Consider the following 26,421-nt stretch of genomic DNA (forward strand, 5'->3'; position numbering starts at 1 on the left):
CTACAACAACCTACATGGGTAAATGATAATTCTAGGTTTCTCACAGTTTTAGTACTTAAGTGATACTTGATGCTACTGATCACCCTTCTCACCCCATTCATGTTGAATAAACCAAGGATTGCGAAGATCAAACACTTTACAACAGGCATAGGCAAACTCAGCCCTCCAGCTGTTTTGGGACTACAGCTCCCATCATCCATGACCACTGGTCCTGTTAGCTAGGGATGATGGGAGTTGTAGTCCCAAAACATCTGGAGGGCCGAGTTTGCCTATGCCTGCTTTACAAGTTATAATGCAATATAGAGAGCTGCCTTCCTTCTCAGGGGGTGCTGAACTCCACCCTCTGTGAAAATTTCCTTGGGGACCGCATACCCAGAATGGAGGCCCAAGTCAAAAGTGGGTGGAGCCATTCAATTACCCTTCCTCCTGGCACAGAAAGGAGAGAGAGATTTAAGAATTGCTCCCTGCACAGCAGTAAAGCTTGGGGGGGAGTTTTTCTCAGCATATTTGCTGGGGTGGGAGGCATGACTGAGGAGGGGCAGCCGCAATCTGAATTCAGAGCCATTGAACAGCAATGTCCCATTCCTGCTCTAATGTGTAAGAACTTACTACAGGGGTCACTGTGGGCAAATCTGTGGGCAAATTTTGAATGTTGAGTGAGTGTCATGGGTGCCCCTCTGCCTGGTCAATTGTCACCTCCCCAGGATCAGTCCCCTGAGAGGCAGAGTGCACATCCCTTTTCCAAAGGATCTATGTAAAGGTGTGGTGCAGTACAATTAATCTAAGCATTGGAAAACTTATAAAGCTGAACGAGGAAGTGAGGAAAGAGCTCTATGTACTTTTCAAGGGGCAAAAAGATAACCACTCACTGACCAAGGGGTCAATGAATGGAGGGAAATAGAAGCTTCATGGGCACCAATGGAAGATGTCATGGTTGCCATGACACCCATGGACCTATTAATGACTCCATATGCATTAAGAATGCATGAGGCAAATTGTATAAATTTAATGGTGGTTCTTAGCTTTTGGCTAATTGTGTTAGGCATTTCCATTCAACATTTGGTCCCTAGATTGAATTGTATGGAAGTCAGAAATAACTAGCCTTACTAGGGGCCCAAACCATCTGTGATATCAGAGATGTCTTTCCCTCTAATGTCTTTGTTTGTTTGTTTGTTTGTTTGTTTGTTTGTTTGTGAAATGGAAATAGCAGCTGCTGGAAGCACACAAGGAGGGAGAGTTTAACCCTTTCATCCCCTGCCGCAGACCTGCTGAGAATCCTTCCTTTTAAAGCAGCTTGTTTGCATTGTGAGGAAAGCTCCTTTAGGGCCTATGAGTTTTCTTCTCAACGCAAATAGCAGCTTCAAAGAAACCATTTTCATTAGGGTCTTGGGAGAGGAGGAAAGGGTTAAAATCTCCCTCCTTACCTGCTACTATTGTGTACATAGCCAGAGTTAAAAGGCAGTGAGATTCTTTTGCCTTGCTGTGTTCCAAGCCACATTTGCACACTGTTGTACACAATGGAGAGGGGGTGGGGATGTCTTCAACTGGATGCCCGTATGATTTCCCTTCCCCAGGATCCCCCCCTCCAATTTCTATTCAATGAAGCAGTCATCTGTGCATGCATTGTCATCCACACACGTGCTATGGCTGTCTTAAGTGTACACCTCAGCTTGACTGTGACATGAAGGCGGCATATGTTTATCTTTTAGATTGAAGCTAGTTTGAGATTGATTTTGAATTATTCTACCCCTCCCTCCTTATGCTGGTCTATGACCGTAATAAAGTTGTTGTTGAGAAGAAAGGCAGCAAACAGCAGTATTTCTAAAGAAATTACAGGATAGCTCTACGTTGTGGGTAACATTGTGTGTATACTGATTCAGAAGCACTGGAGCCAGAGTCAACAACATACACAGTCATAGTCTCTTACACTCCAGTTTAAAAGTGCTCGTTAAAGAAATTATGCATTCAGTGTCATGTCTGGTTCAGTTCCACTGACTTTATTTACATCTCAAATGCAGCCCAAAAAAGGAATCCTACGGTGCAGAGAGGTGGGAGGAACCTTGTTATTTTAAGATGCTCAAAGATATTATTTATTTGTTGGAGGTACTTTATTTGGTATCAATGTACCACCACTTCAGGTGTCTGAAAATGTTAGTGATTTATTGGCATTGGCAGAATGAGAATAGCATTATGAAGAAATAATTTGGAAGCAGTGCATTTTTCCATACTCAAAACTAGGACTGGATTTATTATTACCTGCATTACTGTAGCTACTATGATTTATTAATAGTTTGTGATAGGCTTTTTGACAGCTTGATCAATTATATCCACAGGTTATCCTTTATCTGCTATTCTTAGCTCCTCAAAGAACATAGCATCCTAACAAGGCATAATTTTCACGTCTGCAATTCATGCTGGTTTGGTTCAGTCCCATTACTGTAATACAGGTTGTAGCATGTGATATTCAGATGATGTTGTATGTTGGTGTGCATTAATAGATGTTGCATGTGTTACTGCTATTAAATAATAAAGGACAGTGGGAGGTAGTTTTATTCTACACAGGCATGTGCTTATGACAGATGGAAGAAAATCTTTTCATGTTGATTTTTCAACTGTCCTATTCCGCAAGACTTCGAGCTCCTCTTGGCTATTGGGAAATTAGAAGTTGGCGAATCAGCCTTTAATTTTTATCCATCTGTTCAAACTAATGAGATGTCTCGTTTGTAGGCTTCACTTTGAATTACTCAGTGCAAGCTCAGTGATAGCATTCTTCCCTCAGCCCCTCCTCCTGCGTTAACTTGCCGAAAGGGATCATAATAGATGTCTTAGTCTCGCTGTGCTTTCCCCCTCTTTTATGGAAACCTTTTAAAAATAGGTGAAAAAACACGCACACAAAACCTGCATACAGAGTTGACTTGCTTTCCCGGTAGTGTTTATGAAAGCTGTAGGTTTCTAAGGTTAGCTTTGTACTAGAGCATTGCCTGCTTCCTTAAGATTTCTACTAAAAATGTATTGGAACAGTTCTAATTGAACTTTGAGTGCCCATTCCTTCCAAAGAAGGAAGTCAGCCAAAGCCCAACAGTACATTACGATAAAGCTGCATATTATACCCAACTAGGTTATGGGTGATGGGGAAATTACACTGTATTTATGAATTTTAGGATGGGGGGGGGGGAGACCTTCACCAGCAGCTAATGATCTGAACCTGGAGTGGGAAAACTCTGATTTGATTTGCTTTTGTATATTTTTATGCCACTTTCCCAACAACCAATCTGAACTCAAAAGCAGCTCACAACGGTAAAATGTTGTCAAATAAAAACAACACTTCCCAATACAATAAATGAACCAGAACAATGTGATGTTGACCTAATGGAGTAGGATGGCAACATGACCTCTTCACAGAGGAGACACTATTTGAAGGGCTGTCAGAGTACAGTCTCTTTCAGGGATGGGGGAACCCCAGGCCAAGATAAAAATATTCATTGATTGCTCTGCCCTGCTTTGGTTCTGGCCCTGCTTTCCACTGGTGTGTTACCTCCAGGAAGTTGATCAGAAGGATATGTGACCCTCAGGCTGTAAAACGTTGCCCACCCTCCTCTATCTGAAAGGTGTGCAACCCAGATCTGGTTTAAACCCAAGAAACCATAAGGAAGGGCAGACGCTTTAAAGTCGTCCATCAGCAGCACTCAGATAGCAGAGGAACATAGGTCACTGGTCACAGTCAGGTCCACTATGATTATATAATTAATATTTACATTACAGTAGTAATTATTTCTAAATTTGCATCTGTACATATAAATTAGGATATACTGTACAGTTTTTATGCAAACTACTGTTCTCTTTTGTCCTCTGTTTTAGTGATGACTTTCTTTCTTTTCTTTTATTATTTTCTGTCAATATGTAATTGACCACCTTATCAAGGAGTAAGTGCTGGTTTATGTTACAAGAAGGAAGAGAAGGAACAAATTTAACCATGATCATACGTATTAAGAAGCAGAAACTTGTTATTTAGATTGTCATTTGTTGATTAACTGAGAAAATCCTTCCTTGCTGTCAACAGATTTTATGGCTTGTTTTAATCATGTATGTTTAACAGCATTTTATGGCTTGTTTTAATCATGTATGTTTAGAACAGTGCTTATCAAAAGGTGGGGCACTCCATCCCACCCAGAGGAAGTTATGAAGGTTTCAGGGTAGGTGTAAATGTTTCAAAAAATAAGTACAGTATAATTTTAAAATAATAATTAAAATTCACAATATTTCAATGCTTTTGAAAATTTGAATAAAATAATTCAGAAAGCTAGGTTTGAATGGAGATGTGGGATTTTCTTGTTAGCTAAAAGTGGGCATGGGTTTTAAAAGGTTGAGAAGCACTATGTTAGACTTGGAGTGCTTTTCCTCAAAGTAAGACTAGAATACACTTTCAAAACAGTAAATATATGTAAAGCATGTTGGTTCTCACACGTTTCCTGTCATATTGTGGAGAAGATTACATGCATCCATAAAACTCTTAATATAATACACTAATGCGTAATGATGCTTTAACAGTAACACTGAAGCGAGAACTGCTGTTGAGAATGTCAGCCTTTAGTTACTTTGCATATTACTGGTTTTATTATAGACAGAAATTGCAGGAGTGGAGAGCAGTGGCACTGCTGAGTAGTGTCTTCTGAACTAATGATTACATTTTAGTTTTGACCTGCTTGCAACTTCTTCTAATTTCACACATGGATGTTTCCTGATCTATAAACTGCAGTGCATGCACTCCTAATTTGTGTGTGGTGTTTTTAAGGGAATTTTTTTATGCAAGAGGAGTTTGGTTTTCCATATTGTAGAACCAGCTAGCAGTCTTTCTTGTGAACAAGACAGCTTAGTTTTTCAAATCACTTTGCTTCAGGAACAGTCCCAAGAAGGGGAAAGCTGCAAAAATTTGCCGTGCTTTTCATTTGCAATCCTCTTTATGCATTCTTGAAACCCCCTTTCTTTCCCACACGTATTATGTATACCTGCCATCCTCACCCATACAGCTCACACACTTAAATGCTCATCCTCAATATTAATGGCCCCTAACACAGCCTTGCCACCTCCTCCAACATGTTTTCACAACAACTCTCATTCCATTCTCTTTCTGGACCCTTTGCTTTGTAGCTGGTGCTCATGAGCTTGCCCCAGTGCTCAAAACCATCATATTGTAGTGCTAGGAAAATATAATTTGTCCTTTAGGTAGGAGAGCAATAACTAGTGAGTGCTGTGTGGAATGTGGTTGCAGGTTGCTTAGTTGCAATTCCTTTAAGTTTATTCAAATGTGCATTTTCTTTTCATTTTTGTACAGTGGTACCTCTAGTTACAAACTTAATTCATTCCGGAGGTCCATTCTTAACCTGAAACTGTTCTTAACTAGAGGCGTGCTTTCGCTAATGGGGCCTCTTGCTGCCGCTGCGCTGCTGGCACACAATTTCCGTTCTCATCCTGGGGCAAAGTTCTCAACTCGCGGTAACTCTTCCAGGTTAGCGGAGTTTGTAACCTGAAGTGTTTGTGACCTGAGGCATTTGTAACTCAAGGTACCACTGTTTTTACTTCAACCCTGTCATAATATATAGATGAATTTCTATCTTTTACTTGACTTGGGTTTAGGAGTATTTAGGACCATTTTGAAGCTACATTAAGAATGGAATCCTTTGTGTGACTACTCAGATGTAAATTCCATTGAGTTCAATGAGATTGACTCCTATATAAGTGTATATAGGATGCAACCTGTGGCTGCTATTTGTATTTTTAAAGTGTACATTAGCTCATAGTATGTCAGTCCCAGTTTACGTAATATTCTTCCTTCCTCTCTGAAAAGTCTGTGCTTAGTGGCGTCCCCATTTTTTTGCATTATAAATCTCCTGATTTGGTTTAAGGGTGGGTTCTGACATTGAAGAGGAAAGCTGGAAAGTTATGATCGGCTATTGTCATAGCCAGCCCCTACTTGGAGTGTCACCCCAGGAAGGATGCATATCAGCAAGATTTTCCTATGTACTGTAGTGACCGTGTAATGTAGGGTGTTGAGTCTCCTGAAGGAATATGTCTAAATGCAACCTTACACAGGTAGATTTAGGTAAACACTAGGATTTACCATCCAGCCACTCACTCAGTTCTGTACTGTGGGTTGGTGTTGGCATAGCCATATGTTTATAGTTGTGCTTTTCAGCAATATTTAATGTATCTGAATGCTTTCATATGACAGAACTGGCCTAGGCTACCTGCTTTTGACTTTTTTTTGCAGCCTTGGGTTTGTTTATTGTGACAAGTAGTATAGAAGTGAGCAGAGTGGCAGATCCCTTCATCTCTCTGAGGTAATGAGGCAAAAAGCCTGAAGTGACTTGGAAGGCATAAAAGTGCTGCTCAGCTGGAAAGGGAATTGAAGTTTTCTGACGATTTTAAGGCACTTCCCCTCTGTTGGGGTAGGGGACACTCATGATAGGCTGTAGGCTTTGGGGGCATCCATCGCTTTAGTCATAGACTACCTTTTATATACATCTCACCCAAGGTGTTTTGCAGTACAGTGGAACCTCAGGCTACATACCATCCTCCTTACGAACGCTTTGGTTAACGAGCTCCGCTAACCTGGAAGTAGATGCTCCTTGTTGCAAACTTTGCCCCAGGGATGCGAGCGAAAGTCGTCTCAGCGGCAGCGGGAGAACCCATTAGCAAAAGTGTGCCTCATGCTAAGAATGGTTTTGGGTTAAAAACAGACTTCCAAACGAATTAAGTTCGTAACTGGAGGTACCACTGTAAAGCATTAAAAAGAATCAAGTGTGTAAGTCTTTTTAAGGGTCCATTGCACATGAATATGAATGAATCAAGTGAGTTCCTTCGAGGCCAGTTTAGCTGTATAACATATTTAGCCCATTATGAACATTCTGGAATTTCCTCTTTCGCCAGGGGTAGGGAATCTGTGGCCCTTCAAATGTTGGATTCCCAACTACATTAAACTCCAGCCAACTTGGTCGGTCCTGTAGTCCAGCAGCAGCAGGCCACAGGTTCCCCGACTCCTGGTTTCAGCTATGTACCATCTGCTAAAGCAATATAGCTATGTTCTAGTTTAATATTATTAGGGGGATTTGTTGTTAAATATAATCTGATTTAGCAGGGGCAGTTAGGACCTGTGTTCTGTATTGTGGGTTTGGTTCCAGGAGGTCCGCACACAAAGACAAAATGGCTCAAAGTCAGGAAGCTCAGAACCGACCCCACCCCTACCCCTGCAAGGTGGAGGGCTGCTAACCAGGCTCTGGGAAAGTTGCAGTAAGGACCTGAGATGCTTCCAGAGCTGTCCCATGACATTCCCAGAGCCCAGTGTGCAAGGAAAACCCCCTGGATGTGTGGGATGGAGGGGAAATAAATAAATGGAACAGTGGGTTTTTCCAACTCTCCATTCATTCATTCATTTATTTTTCCAAACACCCACATAAGTTGTATATAATACACCTGTACAAAATACACAGGACTATACATTGGTAGTACTACAGTGCACTAATCCTGAGTGCATGAGAATATGGGGGAAGATAACAAGAGTGTCTCTCTATATGTAGTCAGAATATTTATTAGTTTTCTTCATTCCAGGGTTGGTTGGGCTGCTTGTAATTTTGAATAATAACCCTTCAAGTTCATTGGCATCCACAGAAATGTGTTTGTTAGCTGTCTAATGACTTAAATTTTCAAGGCAATAGGCTAGCCACTCTTGCTTAATTTTTGTACAAGAATAGACACTGCTGTTTCTATATATTTGAATTGTTACTGACAGGAATGTTTACATATCAGTAGAAGCTGGCAAAAGATTAAGCGATCAATTGTGTCACAGTAAAAAAAATAAAAATCTTTTTTAACCTTCAGGCTCTCCGTACTTGGATTTTGAAAAGGCTTATGGTAATCAAAGTTTTCTATAAATTTACCTTAGTAGTTGCAGGTTAGATCTGTTTGCTTTATAGATCAGTAATTTGGCTAAGGACAGGAAGCAAATGGACAGTTTACACAATGGAGGAAAGAATCCGTGTTAGGATTAACTGAATCAGATAATCTGGTGTGGGGTGAGAAGTGAAGTTAAGCCAGGTTGCAGAGAACGCCAAATTATTTAACATAACAAAAATCAGACTGTGAAGAATTTTAGAGGAATTTCTTCAAACCGTGTGAATGGGCAACAGAATGACCAATGTGATTCAGTATAAGTAAGTGCAAGTGCACTTTGGTATAAAATAAAAGCAAGCCACATCCTGACTTGGACCCCCTTTGGTGTGCTAAATGTTCCTCTTTTTCACACAGTAAAATTTAGGATATATGGTAGCATTTATTTGTTTTTTGTAACATTGTACCTTTTATATAAATTCATAGTATGACCATTTTTGAATGCTATTTACATTTCTGTTTACCTTATCTCAGAAACGGTATCATAGTACTTTTAAGCATTTGGTTGTTTCAGATGGTTGCATTAGTAAAATAGTTGGAAAGAAGATTTCTGTCGTTCCGGGTGCATAATTTAATTTGATGTAAGTAAATACATCATGCCTTTAATTCAGGATTTTATGCTCTAAAGGTGTAGTGAATATGCCATTAGTGGTGATCTTGCATGCTAACTGGTAACAAATTGATTCTTGCTAAAAAAAATCAATAAAGTAGATTATGCAAATATAAATTACCCCACAAGCTTTTAAGCTGCAAAAGTTACCTTTCGAAGTCATGTTTTGCCATTAGTATTCCAGATTTTTCTTCAGTCAAGTGAGTTTTAGGCTTTATGCAGGACTATTCCAGCCTCACAAATTAAGTAGAAAGTTAATAATGAGAATTAGATTCAAGAGCTGTAAACATATAAGTTACAGCACAAATAACAAATGACACGAGAGATTTGTTTCTGTCCCTTTCGCACATCTTCCACTTTTAACTACATTTCATGATTTATTTTAACTTTACACTTGATTCAATTCCAAAGTAAATTCAAAAAGAATGCAAATGTAATGCCTGTATGGCATATGCTGGCATTCCCTCACTATGTTTTCCAATTTCAACAAATGGAGTCATTAAATAGTTAATTGGTAGCCTTGGTCTGTAACTTTTGGAGTATTAGTTCAGCAAGCTTTATGTATGTACAGGCAGTTAAGTCATTATACTGAGCCTTTATCATTAATGAACTTCTTGATCAGCAGGAGATGACATGTAATGTGTCCATGGTTGTGTTTGCATCGCATACAAACAATGGTGTGTCCAATCGCAAGAGGGAGCTGCAGTGACCTTCAGGCTTGCATATTACTTTTTTCTCATACTGACATGGCTAAGAGATGGACTTTGGCTGATCTTGACTTGTTTTATTCAGACTAGGGATCATAGTAAAGGTAAAGGGACCCCTGACCGTTAGGTCCAGTCGTGGACAACTCTGGGGTTGCGGCGCTCATCTCGCTTTATTGGCTGAGGGAGCCGGCATACAGCTTCCAGGTCATGTGGCCAGCATGACTAAGCTGCTTCTGGCAAATCAGAGCAGCGCACGGAAACACCGTTTACCTTCCTGCCAGAGCGGTACCTATTTATCTACTTGCACTTTTGGCGTGCTTTCGAACTGCTAGGTTGGCAGGAGCAGGGACCGAACAATGGGAGCTCACCCCGTCACGGGGATTCGAACTGCCAGCCTTCTGATTGGCAAGCCCTAGGCTCTGTGGTTTAGACCACAGCACCACCCGCGTCCTACTAGGAATCATGGCTTATTCCAAAGTAGTTTAAATAAACCAGCTGGCCACAGTTTGGAATAAATTAACATTATTATTTAAATTATAAACTGCTTATATGCAAAAATGGCTTTTAAGTGGTTTACAACTATAAAATCTGTACAAAATTAAAATACACAAGAATAATCCAAGCAAAGCATTAAAACTTCCTCAACTAAAATGTACAATCAAGGAAGTTTAAAAGCATGGCAATTAAAACAGTTAAAACAATAAGACTAGAAGTTCAGGTTCAGGTGAATGCTTGCCAAAAAGGCATGTTTTCAAGAGGCCATGCCAATACAGATGGAAACACTCATACTTCAGCAGGAAGATCAATCCACAACACTGGTACCACCAGTGAAAAAGCCCTCCTCTGTGTTACAACAAGCTGGTCATCACCAGGTTGTGGCAAAACCAACCATGTTCCATTTGCTGGTTGCCATTACCAGGCATTGGAAGGAAATACGGTTTTTCAGGTAACCTTGTTCAGAGTTATTTAGTAGCAGAACCTTAAAACTGGTGCAGTGGCTAATAGGCTGCTAGTGAAGATTCCTCTGTACTGGCAGGATATGTCCAATAAGGAGCACCACCCAGGCTGCAGCGTTTTGCATAAGCTGCAATCTCTGAACCAGGGAAGCCCCACACAGAGTCATTGCAATAGTCCAGGTATGATGCTATCAATGAATGTGTCACAGTGGCTAAATTATTGCAGTCCAGGAAATGGTGTAGTTGACATACCAGCCAAAGCTGGTGGTACTCTTTACCACAGAGGCCTCCTAGGTCCACAGACAAAGATGGACCCAATCCGTATACCTGTTTTCCAAAGGGAGGCCGTACAGGCTGGCCACACACACACACCCCAGTTGTCAGACCTGGTAACCACGTACCCATAGTGTCTCTTCTGTAACTGGAGTCAGCTTCAGTTCACTGACTCTCATCCACTGCACCCCTGCATCCAGACAGTGGTTCAGCTTATGTATGGCCTTTCTTAGGCTGAAATAAAACAGAAAACTAGATCTGAGTGTTGCAAACCTCCTGATGATTGTTCCCAATGTGGATACCCAATTGCAACGCCCCATAAGATGTAAACGTGTAGTCCCCCAGTTCTCTGCTGGTGGTCATGCAGATAGGATAGGAACCACCAAACTTCCAAACCACAGAGATAGTCCACTAAGATACCATGATTAATGGTATCAAAAGTAGCTGAAATACTACATGGCCTGTCTCTCCTTCAAAGGAGGTCATATTTTCAAGATAAACCACCCATGGTCCAGATAGTATAGAATCATAGAATCATAGAGTTGGAAGAGACCACAAGGGCCATCGAGTCCAACCCCCTGCCAAGCAGGAAACACCATCAGAGCACTCCTGACATATGGTTGTCAAGCCTCTGCTTAAAGACCTCCAAAGAAGGAGACTCCACCACACTCCTTGGCAGCAAATTCCACTGTCGAACAGCTCTTACTGTCAGGAAGTTCTTCCTAATGTTTAGGTGGAATCTTCTTTCTTGTAGTTTGGATCCATTGCTCCGTGTCCGCTTCTCTGGAACAGCAGAAAACAACCTTTCTCCCTCCTCTATCTGACATCCTTTTATATATTTGAACATGGCTATCATATCACCCCTTAACCTCCTGTTCTCCAGGCTAAACATGCCCAGCTCCCTTAGCCGTTCCTCATAAGGCATCGTTTCCAGGCCTTTGAACATTTTGGTTGCCCTCCTCTGGACACGTTCCAGTTTGTCAGTGTCCTTCTTGAACTGTGGTGCCCAGAACTGGACACAGTACTCCAGGTGAGGTCTGACCAGAGCAGAATACAGTGGCACTATTACTTCCCTTGATCTAGATGCTATACTCCTATTGATGCAGCCCAGAATTGCATTGGCTTTTTTAGCTGCCGCGTTACAGTATGAGACGTAGTATGAGAAGCCAAAACTCAAGGAAACTGAATATGAATGCTGGCAAAATCCTTCATCCAGTTGCATTGGAAGAATTAGAGAAGTATATGACTTGTATATTTGAAATACCAACTTTAAGGCTATTGAAGTATATATCCTGGAAACAAATGCTTTGCAGTCATTTCAACCATTATCGCTTTCATGCATCTTGTCAGAAGTTGTTTTAACTAAATCACCGGTGATGGTGTGGTCTGATATACTTGAAAGTTTTCCTGATTAGGCTGTAATCTTATTTAGGAAACCATAATGAGGAAATAAAGACTGAATAGCACTTTAAACCCAGCTGGCCAGAAAAAAGCCGATCTCAATATTGCTAATAAGCTTCAAAATCTGTAGGTGTTCATCATTTGTCTCTTGGAAGTCGGCAGGGGAATCTGCCAATAACAAGATAGATGTATCATCTGGCTAAAATAGTGCTTGTTGCAATACTTGCTGTGGTTCAGCAGATGTTGAAGGGGCAAGAGCAGCTCTGTAAATCTAGACGGCAAGATGTAAAGTTTGTACCAAGCACAAAGTAATGATGTCTTACTTGCTTGTTACCAGCTAGCCATTTTATAGAACTGAAATTAAATTAGGTAGTATCATGGAAATCGTTTGCTTTGGTGGTCAAGTATACGTGAACCTAGGAAACTTTTAGAGTCCAAAGGGGGATTGAAGAAGTTGATGGTTAACAGGATTTTCAGCATCTGCAATGGCCATGGAGACTATTAGATGTAACAGGGTTCAAAGCTGATGTCAAGCACTGAGGAGATTTGTTAGCAAGAGAGTAATTCCATGGAAGAGAACAGTAAGTAGGTCAGGGAGAGGCAGACATCAAGTCCTTTAAAATTCTGTTTTACTAAAGATATAGCAAAGACATTCCCTTTTCTTTATCCTTGAAGTGATAAATGTATCTTCTTTCGATTTTGTCATCCCAGTATAGTTTGCCTATTTATACACACAAACTAGGGAAGGGGAAAAGATGCTGGTTGTTATTGGAAGTAGTAGACCATCAGTGTGCCACCACTGACTGACTTGCACGCAAAAGTTTTAAGAAGTTTTTTAAGGCTGGCTATATTGATAGCACTGAACTGTAAATCTTCCCACAATCCATGGACAAGCAAAATCCTCGTTTGAGAAAAAGGAATTGCCTTTGCAACCTCCTTATCAGAATGAGAAAAGCCGCTCAAGAAATATTAAATAAATGCTCACAGTTTCTACACTTTTTGCTAAAGAGCACTCATTGCTGTAGGATGGTTGTCCATGCCTACCCTAAGCAAAATATTTCAACCATGAGTGTATTCTGTGCCAAAAGTACATTGGGGAAATAGCAGAAACCTGCAGGGAAATGAGGCTTTGAAAAATAGTGTGCAGCAGGGATAGCCAGCATGGTGCCCTCTAAATGTTGTGATTTGCAGTTCTCATCAGCACCAGCCAACATGCCCAGTAGTCAGGGATGATGGACATGGCAGTCCACAACATCTGGAAGGGAGAATGATGCTGATTTGCCACATTGGTGTACAATAATAATAAACAATAATAATAATTTTATTTTTTATTATTTATACCCCACCAAGTGTTCCTGTTGGGAGGCATTGATTCATCTTGCCCAGCAAGAAAACAACAAAAGGCCCAGCTTATCAGAGCTAACTTTAATCATGGAAAACTAACATAGCTCAGCTTGAAGTGGCTTCTAGTTTTTAAGTGTTCCTCTCTATTGATGAGCAATATTAATTACAGATAATCAAAGGGCATGAGATGAAGCCTTCTGCTCATCAAAATCGGAGTGTTTGTTCAACTTCAAGCTGAATTAATTTTTATTTATAAACCAGATGCCAACATGCATCAAAATTGGATAAAGCACACTACCCCCAAATGTTTCTTTTCCCCTGGCTTACTAGTTTAACCATAAACTGAAATTCTTAACAGGATGATAACTGTCCGTTGCAGTGGCATCACGGAAGAAGGAGTTTACCACTGCCTGCTCCACTGGGCAGGACAAGGATCTGTGCCAAAACTGGTCAGCTTCAAAATGTCACCATTTAATCTGCCTTTGCCACCACCAGACTCTTTGGTGATAATGACTGAGATCAACAAAATGATTAGGTTTTCTAGCCACAGAGATCATTTGGGAAAGTTTTGAGAATATCCACATCTGTTGGTAGTCTTAACAATGGTGGTCAGCCATCCCATCAAAGAGGTTGAATAGGAAATAGTGCTACCAAAATGGAATGTTCAGTGACAAGTGTTTCTCAAAGGTGTTCACTTCACATAGAATTGTAGAGTTGGAAGGGACCCTGAGGATAATCTAGTCCAACTGCCTGCAATGCAAGAATATGCAGCTGCCCCATACAGGGTTCAAACCTGCAACCATAGCATTATTGGCACCATGATCTAACCAACTTGTTGGACTACAACTCCCAGCAGTGTGGACATTGTCCTGGGTTCGATGAGAGTTATAGTTCATGAGAGCGCCAGATTTGGGGAAGCTGCCTCAAGTTGTTTGTTTGTTGCCACCCAGTGCAGAATATGAGGGAGAAGGTTCTGTATTTGGTAGAAATTAAATCCACTGTTGCATTTTTAACATAGTAAGACATATATTTTTGATTTATTTCTTTTTTCTTTTTGCTTAAACTACCTCTGTTCAAGGAAAGTATACCTTCTTTCTTTAAACCACTTTCAGTAGTGTTTTTTAAAAGTCTTCAGCAAAAATTGTTAGTCCCTCCCCCCCAGATAGTCATAAAATTCTGTAGTGCTAACCTGGAGACATTTCCTTTGTGCTTTGCTTGCATATTTTGTCATTTAAAAGCTTAGTTTTTCCCTAAGAAAAGCTACACAAGCTCTCAGCTCTTGAGACACCAGAACTAGCTTTGAACTTCAGAGTACAGATCTAATTACACAGCTTGTAGCTGTGGAACCACTTTTCTCTATTCCAAATTACTTTTCCCAACTTATTTGCATAATGTAATGCATAGAGGTTAGCCACTGAAATAAAATAAAAAATCTCTTGACATAGTTAGGACAGGCTAAGTTAACCCGCTTAGAACTGCAGTGTTGTTCTGTTTTATATGCTCATTCAGTAGGCTGAAATAAAAAGATATATTTAGAAAGTACTATGCATTGTGGTCTTGGATCGAGGCTGGTCTTTTCCTTTTAAAAAAGTTTTAGTCCTGAAGTAAATGAAGTTGTTGCCATCCAAGTCAGAAAAGATAACTAAGCGGGAGTGTAATGCGGGTTTATAAAACTATATACAGTTTTAGGAAAAAGAATAGGTGTGATGGGATGATGAGCTGCTTGTGCGTAAAATCGTAGTCCCTCAGAGTTTGTGCGACTCCACAAACCTCTGTGACAGAGCTCCTCAGACATGTCTGCTCTAGTCACTTGCAGATTCCGACAGTGGTTGTTTTCGGAAGCGCTTCCAGCATAAAAGCTCCTTAACGGAAACACGTCTTCGGGACTCGCGGCGTGACAGCTTCCGGCGAGGAGTGGGTCTCCCTATGGGAGCTTCAGACACCTCCCCACTGTTCTCGCTGGACGTGTCCCTGAGCCCTCCCTCTTGCTCGCTTTCCCTCAGAGATCCTCCTCTCACCCTGCTAGTTTCTGCTTTAGCTGCTGCGTCTCTCTCAGCCTCCGTGAGACTTTCCTCCAGAGACCCACCTCTCCCCCTGCTGGTCCCTGCTTCAGCTGTTGAGTCCCTCCCAGCCTCCGTGAGCCCTTTCCCCACCTGTTCCTCCGATGGCAGTTCCCTGACAATAGGGATACATTTTTCTCTCTTTCTCATAACGCTAAAACGCTGGGTCACCCACATTTGTATACACAGTGCAGTTAAAATATCATTCTCCCTGGTATGCCAGTTTTCTACCTGTGATAATCTTTTGTTCTTGAAGTCTATGAGCACTCATACACTGTCCGAAGTGCTCCAGGCACTACTTGTATGACCTCATATGCTCCCTGTGAAGACTAAGCCTAAGTTAGAGCTCTGAAACTGAATTGTAGACTGCGAAAAAGAAAAGGGGGGAAAGTGTACATGCTTTCATTTAGTGTACATACCATCTATATTTGTTTGCTCTGAATTAGAACAGGATGGATAACCTGTGGACCTCTAAAGGTTGTTGGGCTCCATCTCCCTTCTTCCCTGATCGATGGGCATGCTAGCGAAAGCTGATGAGAATTTGAGTCAAACAATCTCTGGAGGGCCAGAGGTTAACTAACCCTGATTAAAATAACTTCTCTGTGTTTATTGTTTAATTTAGTCCTAAATCACTAGTATTATTAACCAATTCCTATTGCTCATTTTTTTTTAAAAAAATAATCTCTTTTATTTCAAGGTGATGGTGTTTGTTCATGCACGGAATGCTACTGTCAGAACTGCAATGGCTCTTCGTGAGAAAGCTAAAAATAATGGTCACATTTGCTACTTTTTGCCAACCCAAGGTCCTGACTATGGGCAACTAGAAAAACAAGTAAGTGGTTTCTATGGCTAATTGGTTTTGATGTCCTACCAAAACAAGGTCCATTAATACCTTCCTGTTTTTACTGCTTACTGTGGTGTGCTTTTCTTTTGTTTTTTAATGGATTAAACATTTGGTTCTGTGTTTGAACACACTGATTCATTCTAAGGGTTAAATTTCACAAGCATTGCATTTACCTTGTGTCTGCTTCTAGGGCTGCAAATACGTGTTTTTTTCTAATGAAAGCAGTATTTTAAACATGAATGTGGCATTCGTGATTTATGCAAGGCAGATGTATGTCAAAACATATTGTAAGCAAAATAAAAAAATTCCTTCCTGTAGCACCTTAAAGACCAACTAAGTTAGTTCTTGGTATAAGCTTTCGTGTGCATGCACACTTCTTCAGATAAGCAGTAACCTATAAGACTTTTGCTGTTGCCTCATAGCATGGGAGCCAATGTACCATTTAACCCTCTTTCACCACCTTGGAAACATCACAAGATCTTGACTATATGATAGCTGTCCTCAACTTAGTAAATTCTCATGCCACCATTTTTAAGTTGCCAGGAGATTATAGAATCATAGAATCATAGAGTTGGAAGAGACCACAAGGGCCATCGAGTCCAACCCCCTGCCAAGCAGGAAACACCATCAGAGCACTCCTGACATATGGTTGTCAAGCCTCTGCTTAAAGACCTCCAAAGTAGGAGACTCCACCACACTCCTTGGCAGCAAATTCCACTGTCGAACAGCTCTTACTGTCAGGAAGTTCTTCCTAATGTTTAGGTGGAATCTTCTTTCTTGTAGTTTGGATCCATTGCTCCGTGTCCGCTTCTCCGGAGCAGCAGAAAACAACCTTTCTCCCTCCTCTATGTGACATCCTTTTATATATTTGAACATGGCTATCATATCACCCCTTAACCTCCTCTTCTCCAGGCTAAACATGCCCAGCTCCCTTAGCCGTTCCTCATAAGGCATCGTTTCCAGGCCTTTGACCATTTTGGTTGCCCTCCTCTGGACACGTTCCAATTTGTCAGTGTCCTTCTTGAATTGTGGTGCCCAGAACTGGACACAGTACTCCAGGTGTGGTCTGACCAGAGCAGAATACAGTGGCATTATTACTTCCCTTGATCTAGATGCTATACTCCTATTGATGCAGCCCAGAATTGCATTGGCTTTTTTAGCTGCCGCGTCACACTGTTGGCTCATGTCAAGTTTGTGGTCAACCAAGACTCCTAGATCCTTTTCACATGTACTGCTCTCAAGCCAGGTGTCACCCATCTTGTATTTGTGCCTCTCATTTTTTTTGCCCAAGTGCAATACTTTACATTTCTCCCTGTTAAAATTCATCTTGTTTGTTTTTGCCCAGTTCTCTAATCTGTCAAGGTCGTTTTGAAGTGTGATCCTGTCCTCTGGGGTGTTAGCCACCCCTCCCAGTTTGGTGTCATCTGCAAATTTGATCAGGATGCCCTTGAGTCCATCATCCAAGTCGTTGATAAAGATGTTGAATAAGACCGGGCCCAAGACAGAACCCTGTGGCACCCCACTAGTCACTCTTCTCCAGGATGAAGAGGAACCATTGATGAGCACCCTTTGGGTTCGGTCAGTCAGCCAGTTACAAATCCACTGAGTGGTAGCATAGTCAAGACCGCATTTTACCAGCTTCTTTACAAGAATATCATGGGGCACCTTGTCAAATGCCTTGCTGAAATCAAGGTAGGCTACATCCACTGCGTTCCCTTCATCTACCAGGCTTGTAATTCTGTCAAAAAACGAGATCAGGTTAGTCTGACATGACTTATTTTTCAGAAATCCATGCTGACTATTGGTGATCACAGCATTCCTTTCTAGGTGCTCACAGACTGTTTGCTTAATGATCTGCTCCAGAATCTTCCCTGCTATTGATGTCAGACTGACTGGGCGGTAATTATTTGGGTCCTCTCTTTTCCCCTTTTTGAAAATAGGGACAACATTTGCCCTCCTCCAGTCTGCCGGGACTTCGCCTGTTCTCCAGGAATTCTCAAAGATGACTGCCAGTGGTTCTGAGATCACATCTGCCAGTTCTTTTAATACTCTTGGATGCAGTTCATCTGGCCCTGGAGACTTGAATACATCTAATCTAGCCAAATATTCTTGTACTATCTCCTTAGTTATTCTGGGCTGTGTTTCCTTTGCTGAATCATTTGCTTCAAATTCTTCAGGTCGGGCATTGTCTTCTTTATCGGAGAAGACTGAGGCAAAGAAGGCATTGAGGAGTTCAGCCCTTTCTGTGTCCCCTGTTTGCATTTCACCATCTTCTCCTCTGAGTGACCCCACTGTTTCTTTGTTCTTCCTTTTGCTACGAACATACCCATAAAAGCCTTTTTTGTTGCTTTTAACCTCTCTAGCAAGCCTGAGTTCATTCTGTGCTTTAGCTTTTCTGACTTTGTGTCTACACGTGCTGGCTATTTGTTTGAATTCCTCTTTGGTGGTTTCCCCCCTTTTCCATTTTTTGTACACATCCTTTTTTAATCTTAATTCAGTTAAAAGTTCTTTAGATAGCCACCCTGGTTTCTTTAGGCACCTTCCATGTTTTCGTTAATTTTGCACTGAGAAGGAGCACCGTGTGCATTCTTCTCAAAGGCCTCAATCTTTTAGCTAGAACGACATGACACCTACACCCATGAATATAGTGTCAATTGGGCCCTGTTTGTAGGTTTCCCGGGGGGGGGGGGAGATGTGATATGAATATGATAAATAAAATATTCACAACATTTTGTATCTCTGATAGTATTTCACATTCACATTGTGGCAGCTGCTGTCTGTTAATCAATGCTAGTGTTATGGTAGCTTACCAAGAGTGAATCATTGGCATTCTAAGGTGGTCTTAAATAGAGTGTAGAAGTTGCTCTGTGAGTACATTTAGGTGTATATTGAGTTTATGCTCATGTCAGTTGACAGACTTGTCTTCCTAAGTTTATCTAACCATCATCCCCAGTACTGTGGAAACTGGCTCTAGCTGGAGAAGTGAAGGTCTGCATCCTTGACTTCATTTGCCAAACCAACTGTAAACATTACTAATAATTTACCTGCTCTACTTATTCACTGAGCTCTTACCATTGACTTCTGTATTTCTCCCTGGTTCCAGCTGTGGCTGCAAAGTTCAACCATGGTTAATTTACGGTGGAAGAACGTGTGCTGTCTGCTAATATTTCAACATGGGATTTAAGTGTGTTCACTATTTTTTGTTGTTGTTGGTACTCCTTGACATGTCATGCTAATTAAAATCCATCTGTTAAGAAACAGCTACACATTACTAAAACATTAATATTATTTTCCATAAGTGACAGTTTGCTTCTAAAACCCATAGGTTGCTCTCTCATTAGTGATAATTAATGGAGCTATTTCACTGCCCTGTGAGACACACGAACAAAAGAGATGTTTTCATCTGCTGATGTTTGCAGGAAAGAGTCATTTGTAGTTTGCAGCTCATTTATGCAAAACATTTATCATAACAAAACCGAAGCAGAGCACATCAAAGGCTTGCTTCAGATATAACCTTGCTTAAAATGTCAGCAGCTTTCATAGAATCATAGAACTGCAGAGTTGGAAGGGACACTGAGCTTCATCTAGTCCAACCCACTGCAATTCAGGAATCCCAACTAAAGCATTAATGACAGATGGACATCCAACATATGCTTAAAAACCTCCAATAAGGAGGGAGTCCATTCTGGGTATGCAGCTTGAGGGTACTTCTGGGTCCATTTCTGTGGCTTGAGCCTCACGTGGCCTCAGTGATGCGGACTTCCATCAGCTTTGGCTGGTGGCTCAGCTGAGCCCCTATCTGGGCAGAGATTGCCTAACTTCTGATGACTATGCTCTGGTAACCTCTAGGTTATATTACTGCAACATGTTATATGTGAGGCTGCATCTGAAGACAATTTCGAAACTTCAGCTGGTTCAGAATTTGGCATCCAGGTTGCTCACCAGGACAAGATAGTTTCAGCATATGACAGCAATCCTGGTCCAACTGCACTGGCTGCCAAATAGCTTCTGGGCTTTCTGCTGTTAGCATCTTTTTCTGCATTTCCCCCCTCCCCTTCTGATTTTAGCATGTTGCAATCTTGTAATGAATTCCTTTTACTGAAGACTTATTTTTAAATGTTCTGCATGAAAATGACTTTTTTAAAAAAAGGATTATCTTACTTGCTTACTGAGAACAATAATACTTTTTCAGTAAAAGATAAGTTAATCCGGTTTGCGTCTTGCTAAGCAGGTAATTACAAAAGTCTGCAGATGAACTTATAAAATGGAAAAAAGTGTTTAATAAATGTAGGAGAATGAGATATAGGAGGTGTTATTAATTAACACTGTTCATATTCCCATCTATACTCTGGCAATATCTTTGGCATAATTAAATGAGATAATATCTCAGTAGAATAAAGTTTAGGGATTGGGGGGGGGAACCACTGCTGCAAAACAAACTTGTGTTCTTATCCACCTTGTACTCAAAAGAGGAAATGGACTGGTTTGCACATCACATTATCCATCATAGCAAAAATACACTATGGTTTGATGTAAAAGAGCAACCTGCTGATGCGCACCCTTGGGCCCTTTGCTCCTCCCTCATTGTTGGCTTGTGCTGTGAACTGTCCAGCACATCCATCCAAAATATGAAATTATGAGCAATGGGAACTTTGAGTGCAGCTCTACAATATTTTTCCATTTTTCTGTTCTTAATATAGCAATGGGGGCAAGGGGGCTAAAAGCAGATATTTGCTAGCTTCAGACATATGTAACCAAACATTATAAATTAGACATTACATAATTATTATTGTTGTTGTTAATAATAATAATAATTTATTTGTACCCTGCACATCTGGCTGGGTTTCCCCAGCCACTCTGGGCAGCTTCCAACAAAGATTAAAAATACATTAAAACACCAGTCATTAAAAACTTCCCTGAACAGGGCTGCCTTTAGATGTCTTCTAAACGTCAGATACTTGTTTATCTCTTTGACATCTTATGGGAGGGCGTTCCATAGTCTGGGGTTATCTTCATTGTGTTATCCAGATATTTGGGGCTACAACTCCCATCAGCCCCAGCTAATATGGTTGGTGGTTAGAGATGATTGGAGTATAGTCCACAACATATGGAGGTCATAGGGTTTGCTGTTCCTGGGACCGTTCCATTTCCAACCTCAATTCTGTTTCTTATGGGTTGCCACTAGAGGAGCAACCCAGCTTTGTCGGGACATGGTTGGCTTGACTTCGCCCTGATTTAATTGGGGCACATGGACTCTTCTGTCATAATAGTCATATGGCAGAGAGGCAAACCCACAGTGATAGTGTGTACGCACACATACATGGATGTGTGGATAGATGTGGATAGTTGTAGGCATATCTTCCCCTTCACTCTGAATAACCCACACCGTGAATCATTAACAAACTGTAATTTGTTTGGATACCGGTCAATAATGAAACTCATTCAAGTTTTAGAAACAAAATTACTTTTGTCCTCATGCTGGGAAAGATGACATTGAAGAGAGAGTCTATTTTACTTCAGCAGCTTCCTATTCCACGTAGCATAACATTTTGACAAAATAAAGAGCCAGTGGATTTTTTAAGAGCCTGACAGGAGACAACCTGCCCTTTCAATTTTGAAATAAAACCTCTCGTAGGAATTAACAGACATCTGTAAGTAATTAAGAATTACTCTCAGGAATTTATTCTTGACTAAAGCTTTCAGGCATTATGGATGATGTCAATCCCTTTCAGAAACATTAAGAATTGGAAATAGTTGACAGAGAAGGAACACACGCACACACAGAGAGACAGGATCTGGAAAATAGTGGCTTATAGAAATAATAGCTAATCAGACTTGAAAGCCTGCTTCAGACATAATGTGTCAGGGACCGGCAAGGCTTTGACAAGCGTGTGACGGAGGCAGGAGGCCAGGGGATTGATCCAGGAGAGGGGGGCAGCCATTTATGGGGTTTGTCACTGGCCATGAGGCTGGAGCCAGGGCAGCAGGGGGAGAGGAATGCTCAGGGCCGTCAGAGACAGAGATGAGCATGTTGGGGGAAGAGGCTGTTCAGGCGAGGGTTGGGTCAGTTAAATCCCCACCACTTCCCTCCCTGCTGTCTCCTAGAACCAGGAGAGGCCTGAAGAGAGAAGAGCAGTGATGCTTTCTGTGCAGGAGAAGTCTCAGATTGTGTACATGCACCCCATCAGATGAGGGTACATAAGCTGGTGGAGGGGCAAGGGCCCACTGTTACTGCAACTGCTCCCCAGGGCACAGACTTTGGGACAGATGCCTAGAGGCTAGAAGCATGTGCAAGTGTTTATCCGGGGCACCATGGGAGTTGCTGTAAGTGTCTAAGATGTAACTAAAAGACAAACACATTTCTTGGCTAGAGATTCCTAGGACATAATGCTAAACCACAGGCAACTGTTGTATAGTCTTTCAAGTTGCATTTTAGTAAATTTAGTAAATTTTAGTGACTAGGGATGAGGGGCATGGAACAAGGAGCTCAATGTTTTCTACACTGTTCTCCCCTGTTTGTTTTATCTTCATATAACAACCCTGTGAGTTAGCTAGGCTGAGAGACGATGACTGGCCCAAGGTCACTGAGTGAGCTTCATTTGTAGGGATTTGAACCCTGGGGAGGAAGTCAGCATTGTGTGAAGGCATTTTGGCTTCCCTCTCTTCCACCTACATGCTGTTCCAGGAGTTCTCTTGACCCCACACCAAAGCCAATTTCAGGGGCATAGGGGGGGGGAGGAAAGAAGAGAACTCCTATTGTACAACCACAAGTCCTTGCACAGATCTTCCACTGACAGGACTCATCCATTGATTCCCAACCCTAGTCTCCCTAGTCTCCTGTTGCCATATTTCAAAAAGTGAATATCCCAACACAAAAGTTGGTTTTTTAGCAAAGTTGTTGAGCTGGTGTGATGATTGAAAAGAAGCCATCTATAAATAAAGTACCACCTGCAACTTTACAAAGGTTTGCTATGTTTTTATTTTCTAACCACTTATCTGTTATGTGAACCTTGAGTTAGCTGTTCACACCAAGCAAAGGGGGGGGGGAGAGGAAGACTATGTTTTAAAAAATGTACTTCTACGTCACATGCCTTAAACCAGCATTTTAGTTTTGAATCAGTTTTAAACTGAAAATTATCTTCAGAACAGAAACATTTTAATGTAACACTAAAATGTATGAGATTATATATATATTTGCACACACATATAGTATTGAGAGCCACCTTGTGGAATTTTTTGTTGTTGCACATTTTTATTTGATTGTGTTTTTAGTATATAATCTGGTTTACTGCTGTCTTTTAATATCTTTTTTTTTAAAGTATTAGTATCTTTGTTTATACTCTGATTATGTTTTTCAATATACTTTCTACACTCAACACTTTGAAAGTAACCTTTCCTCTATTCTTACTTTAAGCTGGTGAGAGGGGGAATGTGAGAAATGGAATTATTTTAACAAGGTCAATACTTTCTGCAGTTATTGGCTGTGTTTAGATGATCATATATTGGTTTCTTAAGTGAAGATTTGCAGAAGTCTTTCTCACACACACAGCCCCTTGATTCCTCCCTATGCGGTCATCAAACCAAGAAGTCTCTAATTAACCATAAGTTGCTTGAACAGGGAAACTATCCTCACCAGCATCAGAACAAGACAGGACCTTAACCATTGAAGTTGGTTTAAAGACTGAAGCTGGTTCAGACAAAATGGGAAACTATGGTTAAAGACTTCCTGGTTTAATCACAGCTCACACAAAGCAGCTTGTGTGAGGAAAACACTTATGAATCTCTGGTTACTAAGCCAGGATCGTCCAACCTGGGCCATTGTGTTCAAACATGCTCAATGGTGATAAATGATAACAGATGTTCCAAATAACATAATGCCTTCCTGTAGGTAGTGTAGTTGCTTTTTACACTTCCCTGTTAAATATGCCTTGATGGTATAAAACAACTGAATGATTATGTATATTACCTGTTTGTCTCTGAAACTTGCAAAACAGCACCACTGAGGACTAATGAATGTCTCTTTGGTGCCAGTTCTATGCTTCAACAATGTCAGGTGCCTAAATTGGCTGTATATTTGCAAGAATTTAACAAGCACCTGGCTGGATGTAGCACTCCTTCTGTTCTACAGGAAAGTAGATCAAAATGTAGTACGCCAAGACTGCAATTCTAAATACACTTACTGGGCAGTGAGCCCAAGTGAGCACAGTGGGACTTCAGAGTATACCTGAGTAGGATAGTCCTGTAAGAATCACCTGTCCACTTCTTGTGTAAGCCTGCCTGGAAGTCCATTTATTTGGGGTCAGTTTGTGTTTATCATTCTACATAGAATGTTTCAATTAGCAAGGGATGTTTATAATCTCATTTCCCTGCACAGCAGCCTTGTGAGTAAGCTATTTTAACTCATTTCCAGTTTCTTGACCACAAATCTTAGGCTGAATGAAAAAGAGGGAAAGCACAGAAAACTGAAGCACAGGGACTTGCGCTCTCTCCTTCTTAGTAAGATCTCAGTTATAGCTGAGACATTTACATCTTGCTTTGCAAAGTGCAGTAAAAATTGGGAAAGCAAAAGCGCAAGTAGCTCCCCCCCCCCCTTTCGTCACTTTTCTCTGTAATATCTGAACATCTGAGTCTGGCAGAGGCTGCCTTGTGAACCTTGCCATCAGTGATCCAACCCTAATGTTCCATCCACTGGACGATGCTGGCCTCTGTCTCCTGATGTCAATGTTTTAAATGTACTTTCTTGAAAGATATAGCCACCTCAAAAGCAGATAACTACATATTTTTGAACCCACCTAATATTGCTATTAGAACACAGGTGGCACTGTGGGTTAAACCACAGAGCCTAGGACTTGCCGATCAGAAGGTCAGTGGTTCGAATCCCCGTGACAGGGTGAGCTCCCATTGCTCGGTCCCTGCTCCTGCCAACCTAGCAGTTTGAAAGCACGTCACCTTCCAGTGGGAAGGTAAATGGCGTTTCCGTGCGCTGCTATGGTTTGCCAGAAGCGGCTTAGTCATGGTGGCCACATGACCCGGAAGCTGTACGCCGGCTCCCTCGGCCAATAAAGCGAGATGAGTGCCGCATCCCCAGAGTCAGTCACGATTGGACCTAATGGTCAGGGGTCCCTTTACCATTACCTTTTAATATTGCTATGGGTATGGCATCTGCATATAGGATGACAGAGTTGTTCAGGCTGGATTACTAGTATGACTAGATATCTAACTATAGTCATGTATATTGGCAGCTGGTTGCATATTATGAAGGACGTATTTATAACTTATTTTGTAACTACTTTATATGAACTGAGATACATTACTCCACCTCATTTTTCCCTCGTAGCTGCCCTGTAAGGTAAGTCACCATAGGAAATACTGGTTATAAATATAGAATAAGATTCATCCTTGCAGTTCTCTCTACAAAATGGTTTGAGATCTAGCAGAAGAGGAGGAGAGGAGATATGATAGCCGTCTTCAAATATCTAAAGGGCAGTCATATGGAGGATGGAGCGAGCTTGTTTTCTCCTGCTCCAGAGGCTAGGAACCAACCAATGGATTCGAGTTACAAGAAAGGAGATTCCGAATAAACATCAGGATGAACTTTTGATAGTAAGAGCTGTTCAACAGTGGAACAGACTCCCTCAGGAGGTAGTGGACTCGTCCTTCCTTGGAGGTTTTTAAGCAGGTGCTTTAGTTGAGATTCTTGCTTTGCAGGGGGTTGAACTAGATGACCCTTAGTGCCCCTTCCAGCTCTACAATTCTATGATTCTATGAGAAGCGGGGAATTTTGTGGGTTCGCCCTAACTTCTGAGCAGATGTTTGTGAGATTCAGGGAGAATGAGGAATCGCTTCCCCTCCTCCTTCCTGCAGATGCTTCAGGGTCTCCTTCCACTAATCTGAATATAACCCACAATAAATAACATAATGGGAGGAATTCAACATCTCACTAAAGTGGTTGTTCCATCAGGGCAAGCATTTTGGCATGTCTTCCTCTGCTCTGAGGGTTCTCCTGGCTGCCCCACTGTGAGCGCACAGGGGGAAAGCCACATTGTGCAAGCGGCTGTCCCTGGGCAGGGTGTCTGCTGACAGGACTCATTGGCTAACTCCCACCCAATGGGTTGTATCTAATGCTGCTGTTGTGTAAACAGAACAGACTTCAGTTCACAAAGCAGGGCTTACCCAACTTCTCCTCCCCCCCCCCAAAGCCCTGCCCCCATTCACCCCAAGAATCTGCTGTGGATATTCCCTCAACCCACTGGAACAAATTTTTGAGAGTGCACAGGGCGAA

General features: G+C 41.4%; 1 protein-coding gene across 1 annotated transcript in view; it reads left to right on the forward strand.

The window, feature by feature from the left end:
• Positions 1-26,421, forward strand: part of ASCC3 (activating signal cointegrator 1 complex subunit 3) — a 216,758-nt gene that overhangs the window by 88,350 nt on the left and 101,987 nt on the right. Inside the window, exon 14 of the mRNA XM_082216596.1 lies at positions 15,993-16,127. Coding sequence (XP_082072722.1) covers positions 15,993-16,127 — 135 coding nt within the window. The remainder of the gene's footprint in view (positions 1-15,992; positions 16,128-26,421) is intronic.

The sequence above is a fragment of the Podarcis vaucheri genome, assembly GCF_965113315.1.
Source record: "Podarcis vaucheri genome assembly, chromosome: 3".
Lineage (NCBI taxonomy): Eukaryota > Metazoa > Chordata > Lepidosauria > Squamata > Lacertidae > Podarcis > Podarcis vaucheri.